General features: G+C 29.6%; 1 protein-coding gene across 3 annotated transcripts in view; it reads right to left on the bottom strand.

The window, feature by feature from the left end:
- mol (dual oxidase maturation factor 1 mol) overlaps positions 1-12,550 on the bottom strand; it is a 242,918-nt gene that overhangs the window by 48,143 nt on the left and 182,225 nt on the right. For all 3 annotated transcript variants that reach the window (XM_085944265.1, XM_085944262.1, XM_085944263.1), the window contains 2 exons: positions 3,119-3,303; positions 2,072-2,129 (listed from right to left, as the gene is read on the bottom strand). In XM_085944265.1, the coding sequence (XP_085800391.1) occupies positions 2,072-2,129; positions 3,119-3,283 (223 nt within the window). In that variant the 5' untranslated portion in view covers positions 3,284-3,303. The remainder of the gene's footprint in view (positions 1-2,071; positions 2,130-3,118; positions 3,304-12,550) is intronic.

The raw sequence follows: 12,550 nt of genomic DNA, 5'->3' as shown, positions 1-12,550 counted from the left end.
CTCAAAGCAGCTACTCCGGGTAGAGAAAGAGAGTCGCAAATATGGCCTCCTTATTAATAGGAATAAAACCAAGTAAATGGTTGTCGATCAGGCTAACCTTCTACCAGCAACCATTAGTAGTAAAGATGGTTGTGAAGTAGCAGAAATAGGACACAGATTTCAAAAAATGCCATGACACTATATAGTAGAATCGACGAATTTCAACTGCTACAAAGATGATGCTTGTGCAGTATGCTAACATGAGTGTTCTCCATATTTTTGTACGGTGTCAAGTGATGTACCTCGAAGGCAAGGAAGAGGAAGGCAATTGATGCCTTTGAAACGTGGTGTTGCGCAGAATGATTTGTATTTCTTGGACAGAGCACAGGACGAGCAGTGAATCATTCAGAGACTACAGATAAAGGTAGGACTCTCAAAAATATGTCAAGGAGCTTACTGAAGGCAGCCTTCACCCTGCCTTGAGAGAAGCAGAAAACCGAGAGGGGTGGAAAGTCTTGGTCGCTAAGAAATGTTCCCTGTTCCCTTAGACATAAGGGAACGATCAGTGAGAGAGACAATAATAATGACGAAACTTTTTTTTATCAGATTGAGATTTAAGACTCTTTATAAGCTTTTTATCTGGGCAGAGGACACCTTATCCGGAAGTGAGTGGTAGAGAGAAAATAAATTTCATAACTCGACTTGGATTCGGAATTAAAATGTATGTAAATTTAATTACTGTAAAAGAACAGGTAGAATAAACTGTTTGTAAAAGTAAATATGTATGTGTATTTAACTTAATACTTTGGCTCTAGGCACAACTTTCATACTGTGTTTTAACATTTAGCGGGGACTTATCGCAAATAAAAATCGTTAGAGGGTTTCCAAAAAAATTATAAAATACGAAGACATTCCATTATGTACGTATACGAATCGCTCATCTCAAAGAGCCTAGAAATCAGTCAATTTCTGAGGCCTACGTGCATATTAAACCGACATATTTTTACCTGTATAATAATTAATTGGCAACTACCTATATACGTAACATTGTTTTTTTCTATCCGCTGTGTCATTGTATTTTATTTTATTTCCCCAAGCAGAGTGCGGCATTGTATATTTACCATTATTAACTTATAGCCAATTAAGAAGTTAGTTTTCAGCCTATTAATTATAACCGGCAATGAAATTTCAGTTAGTGAGCGATAAACTGGCATATTATTATTTTAAAAGCGTAATAATAATTAATAATAATCTTTCATACTTATTATGACTCTTCAATCTGATATTTCCGGACTTCATTCTCGTAGCCAAACAGATAAAAATGCCATTTCCTCATTGCAGTATTATCACATAATATTATGGTATTCACTATCGAAACGTGATGGAATAAATTTTAACTCCGCAAAGTGTTTTACGTTAATTATTTCGGCCTTGCTTGGGGCCAGCAACACGGACGGTCGGACAAGCGCCAAACCCGACTAAGATTATGTGATTACAAAAAAAAATATGCACCAGAAATAAGAATACATAATATTGTATATCTGAGTTTTAAATATATGACTAGTAATATTATCATCTATATTTATAATACATAAAGTATTTTTGCATGTTTCTTTTATTTTGAATTTTCACCACGGATTACGATCCAGTTTGCATAGTTTTGATTCGATTATAATGTGGTGTTATTCTGTTCGACGTTCACTACTGTCGACATTATTTTAATTTTGAGATATTTTATACCTAAATAAATTATTTTGATATTGAAAAATGGAATTATTATTATATAATTAAAAAAAAACTTATACCTATATTACATAATAGAAAAAATCTTTTTGAAAGAATTATGACGCTCAACGGGAGTGGAAATAGCTGCCATTAGATTTGCGTCAATGTGATTTACCAATTCAACTATGTGCATCCATACACCATAACCATAAATGACCATAACGACGCCGGATAGACGAACTTATACAGTTCTTCTTATACAGAGTGGAAGAAGCTAAGGAAAATGTTCATTCAGCAGTGGATCGACTCTAGCTAATAATCATCATTAATTAAATATTATAATAGTGTAATTAATAATGCGGCTTACCCAATATGACTGTTCCGACAAATAAACTCAGTGTGACGGTGGAAAATGTTGTGAATCTCTGAAAATAAAATAAAAAATATGAATACAAAAAATCTGAATAAACCATAGACCAGGTTTTATAAATTAAATAAAGTTAGAATGGTCACAGAATTTTAAAATTATTTTCAAATTATTAATAACGTATTATAAGACGTTGAAAAACTCATTTGATAAACTAGAATTAGTGATATAAAACTCCTTATAGTACTATGTCCTGTATGACTAATTTCTGTATTGGGTTTCTCCCAATCGTCATAATCGTCGTATAAACGGAAACAAGTTATTATTACAGTAGAAATGTGCATGCGTAGGTGCATTAAAATTTAGTTTTAACGGTTAATGCAACTACCTACTTACTATCAAAAGCCCTCTAGAAAACTTTTTTGACACCGAGTACAAAATTAGTTGACATTTTTTAATAATATGCGGCTAGTAGTTGCAACATCTACCTTTTTAGAATTTGTTGTTTTTTCAGTAGGTATTTTTCTACTATTCATTGATTATCACATTAAGCTTCTTTCGCTGTTTTTATTTAAATTTAATTTATTAACTAAGTTAATCCATCAGTCAATAATAAAATGGGTATTATTCAAACAATTCCAATATAATATGATATATTAATCATTAAACTGTTTTACGATAGGGGTTGGAAAACTACGACCCGCAGATCAAATATGGCCCACCACCTATTTGTATACGGCGGAGTAGCCAAGAATGAATTTAACATTTTTTTTTAAAATATTCTTTAGAATTTCAGTGTCTACGTAAAATATATTGTCAAAAATTAAAAGAATCAATGAAATATTTTCCAGACAGACTTGCAGCGTTTTAGGATCTCGAAAGATATTTCCAAAAATAAAACTTAACTTTAATTCAGGGGTGATTAATCTACGGTATTATGATATGCTAACAAGGCAAATTTCAAGAGGTGAAGTTAAATTGTGAAAAAAATATTATATTACAGATTTTGGTATTATATTCTTATTTTATTCAGATAAAAATACTTACTTGTTTCCTGATTCCTGGAAATATGACTAGAAATGCTAGGTAAAGGGTGGCAAATATGACGTAGAGGGTGATGATCGTAACGTCACCGGTGACAGGGGTGCGGTTGTTGAAGCTGTAAAGCGTTGGTCCTCCATCGCTCCTGAACGCATCGAACCAGCCCCGCATTTTGAAAGCCTTTACACCCCCTGAAAAACAGAAAAAAAACAATGTTAATAAAGTGATAATATATCCTGTCTACGTGAAGGCAGTACATAATATTTGAATAATTTTATAATTAATCATCTTCTCCAGATGGTATCTCTATATTGTTATAGAATAATTAATTAGAGGTTTAACTGTTGTACCCTATTTCACATATTCACATGTGTATGAAGACGTCCCCAAGCTGATTTCACACATTTCAGTCATGTACCTACATTTATTCACATTATTTAGCAGAAATCAATTATTGTTTTACATATTCCGTGGACTCAATAATAATATAATATTATGTATATACATTTTTGATGTTTTGTACTTAGGTATTATATACCTCCAGTTGAGACCAGCGATATTTTTTTCCATACTATATGTACCACGCTTTACTGTACTCAGTTTTTGGACTTGGCTGTATTGAGGGGCCCTGTTTCGTGTGTGTATCACGCATAGGCGAAGGGTGGAGGTAGGCTGTTAAGATCCGCCATAAATAGTGCACACTAAATTTTGTCAGACACACGTATTTGTTTTCATTAAAATAAGACTACAGTTAATAGATGGTGTTGGTTAGTTAGTAAATATATATTATTGTTGTTTTTATTTAATAAGACGCAATTTTTTGTAGTACTTATTCCACTTTTAATTAATATATTAGGACCGGTTTCGTCCGCATCAGTGGGACATTTCTCAGTGGGAAAATGTCCCACTGAGGCGGACGAAACCGGTCCTAATATATTAATTAAAAGTGGAATAAGTACTACAAAAGATTTCGTTTTATTAAATAAAAACAACAATACAATGCAGTTTCACCATGAGTTGACAGTTACAAACAAAATAAAAGAAATATATATTTAATTAAATTTGTAAAATAATATTTATTGAAGTATAAAATAAAAAAATAGTAAAAAAACATATTTGAACAAAAAAATACTGCTCTTTGATTTCAACGATACAGTGAAAGGAAAAAATAATGTAATAATTAAAAATATTCTAAAGACTCGTTTACAGAAAAATTACCATTTTCAAAAAGTAAGGTTGGATATATATAATTCATAGCCTTGCATAAATGTGCAATTGAAGGTTTGAATTATGAAATACTAAACTGTAAAAAAACGTTTCTTGACGCATAGTATTTTTACATAATTATATTTGTTTAAAATAATAATCTACTTAATAAAATCCCGCTATTTAAAGTTTATTTCTCTCATAATTTTTAAACACTCATTTAGTAAATAACATACAGTATAATTGAGTAGACAGTAATATTATAGTAGATTGATTCAATATTTTTATCAATTGTATAAATCTGTATACCTACATATAAATACTCTGCGAAAGTTTAAAGATGTTGTCAACGATTACTGATCCTTATGCAAATAAATTAGTAAGTACTAAGTATAATACTTGATCAATTCTTCTAATTAGTTATTATTTTTTATTTAACTGATTTTATTACTAATAATAGTGCACAATTTAGTGCAATTTTATAATTATCATTTAATTTAACGAATTGTTTTATAATTTTAATATTAAGCTATATCTTTTCTAAACTATTAGAAATAGCACGCACAGCTGCTACTGCCCTGCTAAGTAAAAAGACAGTGTTTTTAGTTTTAGTGAAATGAGAATCCAAGTTTCAAACTACCCTTTCTCTTATATTATGTAAAATTATTGGATTGTTTTTACGTATTCTCTAAATAGACAGATTTTTTTGACATAATAATATCAAAACAATCTAATAATTTTACATACTACTAGAGAGAAGGTAGTTTAAAGTTCATTTTCACTAAAACGAAAAATACCGTAGTTTTCCTTAGCACGGTAACATAAATATTTAGATGAAAATGAAAAATTACACGGACATTTTTATCAGTTGATATCGAGATATCTTTAAAAAGGAAGCTTTGAGTTAGTTTAATATAACAGGCAAGTACAATAATTATAATATGAACATAATATATATTCATAAATCCGGTAACTAATAGGAAATTATATTTCAACATAATCTTTTCCACGACTAGTGAGTAGGTATCTGACGCAAGTCAAGCAGCCTAAGTATTATTGTGGGTTTGTATTAAATTTCATATAGCCTGCTAACCTGATCTATATCCTGCCACATTCCAACCGCATTGCATACCTACTGACTGAGTAAATCGTGCGATTTTCTTTGTAGTCGTATAATAAAGTGTAATATTTAATTGTATACTATTAATAGTCAACAGTGTTTACTACATTATCGTATTTCACATCAAACACTTAGATGATTATTGATAATAGCTATAGGTATGTAATATTTCATGAAAAATTACGCTAACTCGAATAAAATCGTTTAAGTCTATTTCACATTTTTCTACATTTTTTTGCCCGCGATTAGTATCCTATGAATATTTTTAGAAGTATATCTAAATCATAATTTTAAACATTTTATATGCATAGTATATAAGTTTAAGAAAGCACCACAGAAATTGCAGTAGGTAATGAATTTTGATTTAAAATTATAATAGTAAGGAGCGGTATTATATCACTACGTCCTGCTTAGGATGGTAATTTTGTAATTTATCACCCTGGACCTTAATTTGTGTCAACAAATTCGGGGTTCCGCTAGATTTAAAAAAAAATGTCTCAAGGGTTCCGTCAAACAAAAAAGTTTGGGAATCACTGATTAGACGAATATTCTTTTAACTATATATTATGTTACTATTAACATCAAGTAAGGTATATATAATACCTTAATGACATATTGATATTTATTGTATCTATCTATTGACCTTCCTTAATAAAAAACTGGTTATGATACGTATAGAGTTTTATTGAATTATGCGTTGTTTATTAATTTAAAGCTTGGCAATGAAAATCATATTTTGACTTAATTAGAGGACACTTTATATTTTATTAGGTATGTAGTTATACTTATATACATATGAAAATCTTTCAATAATAATAATAAAACTTTTATTCATCAGTTACTTAAAAAGGTTTTATATATTAAATATATATATATATACTTACTTATATTAAAGTGTAATTTTTATTTTATGTAGCTTAGTACTTACATTTTATTTATTTATTTAAAAACAAAACATAATTCACTAATTAAAATTCAGGACGTTTACAACATGAGATTTACATTATAACAATAATATTACCCTCACAAGAGAGAAGAAGAAGAAAAAAAAACAAACAATTTTATACAAAATAAAATTTCAAAAACTAAATAAACAGCACATCACTGAAAATGTACCCGTCGCTAATTGTGTCTGATAGGCTAGACACGAGGAAACAGTTCTGACCCAGAATAGGTCATGGCTGCCATCACGTAGGTAATTGACAAGTGCATATAAATTGTAATTCTTTAGGATGCTAGGATTGGAAACCGTCCCTCGCGATAGCAAGCAAAAATATTTGAAGAGCAGAAGTGACCTACAAGATTCAAGAGACTGAAAAAGGAGCATCCCTTGTAAAAGGCAATCGGAAAGTAATCGTTTGACGAATAATTGAAAATAAAATGGTTATATGTCTTAAAATAAAGACATCGAAGAAATTTCTAGAAAAAATCATTCTCTAAAAAATAGACTTTACCTTTATCTCGAAAAGGTCAACCGATAATCTTTGCAGCTTTCAATGAAATTACTGTCAGATTTTTAAATCCACTATAAATAACAATCAATATAATTATGTTTTCTACCTACATTTCTCACAAGTCTGTATAATATTATGCAAAGACGTAGGTATCTCAGAAATATTTTTGAAATCATATTTATGATAATATTATGTGTTATTCTATTTTATATTCTATATTATATTTTTTTCATATTGTTATACCCTTTCGTCAATCAGAGAGTATTATCGGTGCCTAAAATTACTTATTTATATAATTATTATTTTTATCTTACACGTCTTGTGTACCATCGGTTATAACTAATTTATTAGGGATATAACCGAGTCCTAAAGGTCTGGCATTAGTAACATAATATACTTAAATAAATAGTACTAAACGAAACAGGGATTCAAAATTAATTTTACACTTCACACCAATCAACATATTCGTTCAAGTGAATCAAGACTTTTGACTGTATGTTTAAATAATAATAAAAAACATATTTTACAATGTCCAAAATAATAATTGCTAGTCGTAAATACGGTAGCTATTGTATTAGAGCCATTATTATATAATTTAAATAAGTATGTAGCTAATTGCTGGGTTGTTTGAATAATGATTACTTAAAACCAGTTACCTAGTTGAAATCGTTATTATGCGTGTCTAATATTTTAATGAAAACGACATTCCGATAATCTAATATTCGTACAGATTAGATTACTTGGAAGTTATGCAGTTTGCAACACTTATTGTCAATAATGGAATATGTACAATTTAAAAAAAAAATGTCAAACGTATTTTTACAAAACTCACAAATACTATAATTAATTAACAAAATAGGTTTGTAGTAAAATGCTAATTCTATCAATTCCCAATAAAAATCGATAAAGATAATTTCGTTTTAATTTAAGTGTCATTTTTTTACGAAAAAAAAATAATATTTTTGTATCTTATCAAGATAAAAAGACCACAGTGATCCTGCTAGTCTCTTGTATTGCTTTCACTTTCATAATAAATGTTCATTGTCCATTTCTATACTAGTTTTTTCTTAAAAATATTTGTCATAACTTAACAAAAATACGTGCGTATTCTTTACGTAATTTGACACAATTTATATAAAACGGCCATAAAAGTATAAAAACTTAAGGGCATAAGTACAGAAATAAATTAATTAAGAAGATACTAATTTTATTATGCTTATATTCATTGCAATACACAGTTTATCGGCTAATAAAGATAGACATTTTGATTTAACTTGATAATAATACTTACAAGATAAAAAGAATTTTTTATATACCACGTTTTTTAAATTTTCTGTTGAATCATATAAGCTTGACAATTCTATGTATTAATAATTTAGGACAAATAAGGCAATTGTCAACAAATCATTTTTTTGCTATTTAGCTACAAACAAAGAAATATAGAATACTAAAATGTCATTTTGCTTTCCATAGTAACGCACGTATATATGATAATTTAGTTGCTAGGACTACCCCCTTAGCAACCAATACTAGTGGATTGGATTACGGATTTCTTCCAAAATAACTTTTCATACAAAACAGAATTAACTGAAAATGAATGCAATTCTACTTAAAGATGGCTAAAAGTAATAAAAGAATGCATTTGCATCGTGTTCTGATATATTCTAAAAGTTTCAAATGTCTAGCTAGTCGGGAAGTTAGTTAAAAATTGATTGCAAGATTTGTACTGGATAAACAACCACCGGACAAACAAGAATATGGGCTAAGAAAAACCTGGTAAAATACAATGGAATAAGGAGCTATTCGAACTAATGTTAAAATCAACACAAAATATCGTTTATCGCAAATATTAAATTATAGATTTATAGGTATTTGAAAATATACCCCTAATTTATTTATTCTCTTGGAGCAGATACTGTAATCATAATGGTTGTAAAAGTGTTATTTTTGTAATTGTTTATTCAATGCATTTTACTCAAGGTGAGTACGTAAATCATAATCGCAGATCTTTCACTGTCCGTTTAATGATTGCAATATTAATATAGACGTACCATTAAAACGTAAAAGTCGTCAGAAGGCCGCCATTAATGAAATGAGACCATAAACTTTAATATTTGTTACACAATACAATAGGTGGATGATATTATTTTATTTTTTGCAGGAAGTAACATTTAATCTGAGATGAACCTTCATTGATATCTCGTTACCCACGTCATATTTATTGCATAATAAAATAGTAAGAATGCGGATATTAAAAATGACGTAACATTAAAGAAACAAGGCTTTATAATAATAACTGGGAACTAATAGCTACTTAGCAATGATTGAATACATCAAGCAGTTAAAAGCTATTTTAACTATTTATAAAAAAACAAATAAGATTTACTATGACCAGATGAAGATAATAATACTTAACTAATTTATTTGTATGTGCTTCTTGCGTGCTTTTTCTTTTTATCATAATAACCCATCCTTATCTTTTCAGATACCGATGGTCTATTGTATTTCCAGTTTGTAGTAGTTGCACTTGCTCAGTATTTACATTAATGTCTCAATAAACGTCTTCCTTATAGTCACGTCATTATATTTTATTCAATATCGTATTCATAGATTGTTTTGAATAATCGTGTAAATCTGGATGCAATTGTCCAGTACAGATTTAAATATATTATGGCATTTGCGCATCTATTTTATACATAATGCTGCTATCGGCGGACATCGAAGGTAGTTTATCATATTTATTTATTGAGGCGGTTAATTGTTACAATAAGTTAACCGTCTGTGCTGTCAAAAATTACTATATTTTAATAGCACCTCACTCTTGGCTGTATAAACTTTTAGAATGAGATAGGCAGTTGTCACAGTTTAGACGGATAACTTATTGTAACAATTATATCTAATACATCAATACATACATAATATGATGAACTACCTTCGATAGCCGCCGATAGCAGCATTGTGTATAGAATAGATGCGTTGAATTTTTTTCCTTCAACATTGAATATAATATATACTGACATTATTAAGTTAATGGTACGAACTGTTAACTGATGTATGAGAATTATTCAATATGTCTTATATTAAATTTTATCATTATTTATAAACCGTTAATTAATATATTCTTCAATTTTTTTATTAATATATTTGCAGAATTAATATAAGAATTTTTAAGTGTATAAATTATTTCGGATGATTTATTTCTTAACCCTATAATATGGCGTTAAGGTTATTTACTTTGAGTAGTTAGTATAGTAGTGTTAAATTTAAGTTTCTATATAATATTTCAACTGTTAAACTATTGATTTATTTATTATTAATACACTTTGACACTAAGCTTTTTAAGATTTTTAACATAAATATCGCTAATGATAATAATATGTCTCGATAAAATTGTAAGTGCGTCATATTGAATGCCAAATATATTGTCTCACAGGTGTACGTGAAATCAGGCGTGTACGGTTTACTTGTGCTCACATGCCTTTCTCCGTCAAGCCTGAGTAATGTTGAGTTGTGCAGGCGTCGTCTGCAGTGCCCCAGGCCAATATCGGTATTGACCTTCCAGACGACTGTTGGACTTCAAAGGTCTAGGACTCGAACAAATATACGCTCGGAATGACGCGAAGACATAATTTACTTATATTCGAAGGGAGGGGCTTTTCTTGCAATAGTTAAATACGAGTTAAGTGATGTGTGCAATAAAGCCATAATATTTTATTTAGTTTTAGTTTAATTTTTAAAAATGTGAAGAAGGATATGGTATTATTTTTGTTAAAAGTTGTATTATCTATAAAAGGAATTTAATGAACTTTGAGATAACACATAGGACGCATGTTTGTTATTGAAATTATGCATGATTTGTACACAATGGTTACCTACTTAGTAAAGCACATTGGCCGATATATAATGGATGCACCACTCTGTGATGTTATGTAAATTATAAGGATATATTATTTGTAATATATATATTATTATTTTTTTAATACTACAATAATCCACAGTAACGGTATTGTAGTAGTATAAGTGAAAAAAATCACATAAGCACTCTGGATTTGAGAAAATCACATAATTAATGAATTGTGACCTCACCAGGAATCGAAGCCGGAACTTAACCTTACGAACTGAACTACAGGAGACCAACAAAGATGTATTATAGATTATCGTCATCATCGGATTCAATATCCGGTGTAGATTTTGGCTGCCTCCCTTTTTATTATCAAGAAATGGTTGTCAGTTATTATTTTGGTTAATGATTACTCTGGATACAACAACATACGTGTTGAATTTTTTTTATCTAGACGCAGAATAATTATTGGAACCCATCGCTTTAGAAACGAGAACTCTGGAACTAATATATTGAGGGGCACATCAGCAATATGTTTTTGATTTCGAAGTTTTTTTTTTACATCGGTACCTCAAAAATAGTATGTTCTTTTAACGGCAATTTATATTTTAAATCTATTCAGATCCGAAACTTGAAATTGCTAAAGCTCTGTAATCTTCAAACGACTGAAAAATCTTAACTTGTATTTTTCCGAGTGATATTTTTAGATATGTGATACACCGTATCTTAGGTACAAGTATCATTGTAATAACAAAAAAACCTTTGATATCATTTAACATTGGAATTGTTGGTAGTGATAGTGATTGAAGCGATTTCTAGTTTCATTGGTATTATTTGATAGCATAGAAACAGGCATTGTTTCAAATAATAACATTACGTCTTCGAAACTAGAAAAATATGTAGTTTATTGAATACACTTGCAAATTGCCCATGTTGTCCATTGTGAACACTTAATTTAAAGTTATTTAGATTCAGTCAATGCGTACATGGCGGCCTCAGTCATTCTCGTATCTAATCCAGAGACATTCCCCCGGTGATAAAAATATACTTTAGATTAGAGTATGGTGTGGGGAAGCTATGGTTTGATGGACCCATTAACTTCAATTTAAAAATGATTCCAGTATAACACGAGAGCACGACCCAAGTGGGGGTAGTTTCCAATAGGGGTTGAGTGTATGGCTAAAATCATTCCATTTAGGAGCAAAAATGTTGATTCACCTTTTGTTTAAGGGATAAGTATGGATATTTTTTAAATATCCATTAATTGTTATATTCCAGACTGTGGCATATAAAATAAAGTTAGTAGTTAATAACCAATTTAAAAGTATTATCAGTGTAGTATTATTATTGTATAATACTAATTATATGTAACTCCAATATACAGGTCTAAAAATTACCTAATAAAGGCCTCAAAATGCTATATGTATTGACATGTATTTCATTGAACGCTGACATAATGTACGGAACTGACCGTGAATAGTAAATCAAATAGTATCATTGAAATAGCTACAGTCAATCTTGAGTCATAGTAATACATGTCTAATAATATGTCACATTGTTTTTCCATGTTGTTCCACGGTTCATTGATAGAAGGCCAAGATGACCTCTAAATGCCTCTATTTACACTAACGCGCGACATTATATCGGTTGACTATTAGTCGCTATTAATACGACATAAAATTACCAATTTTAATTTCAACGATGTGTGTTTCTTGGTCCCCACTTGACAATAAATTTATCCAATCGTGAATTTTATTCAAAATTTATTAAACGCAGAAGTTTCATAGGGGTTAAACGATCATGAAGATGCACATACA

Source organism: Rhyacophila brunnea, unplaced genomic scaffold, assembly GCF_057557595.1.
Source record: "Rhyacophila brunnea isolate RB1 unplaced genomic scaffold, BYU_Rbru_1.0 scaffold_17, whole genome shotgun sequence".
NCBI lineage: Eukaryota > Metazoa > Arthropoda > Insecta > Trichoptera > Rhyacophilidae > Rhyacophila > Rhyacophila brunnea.
Note: the sequence above shows the minus strand (reverse complement) of the source record. Positions and strands in the feature narration are given on the sequence as shown.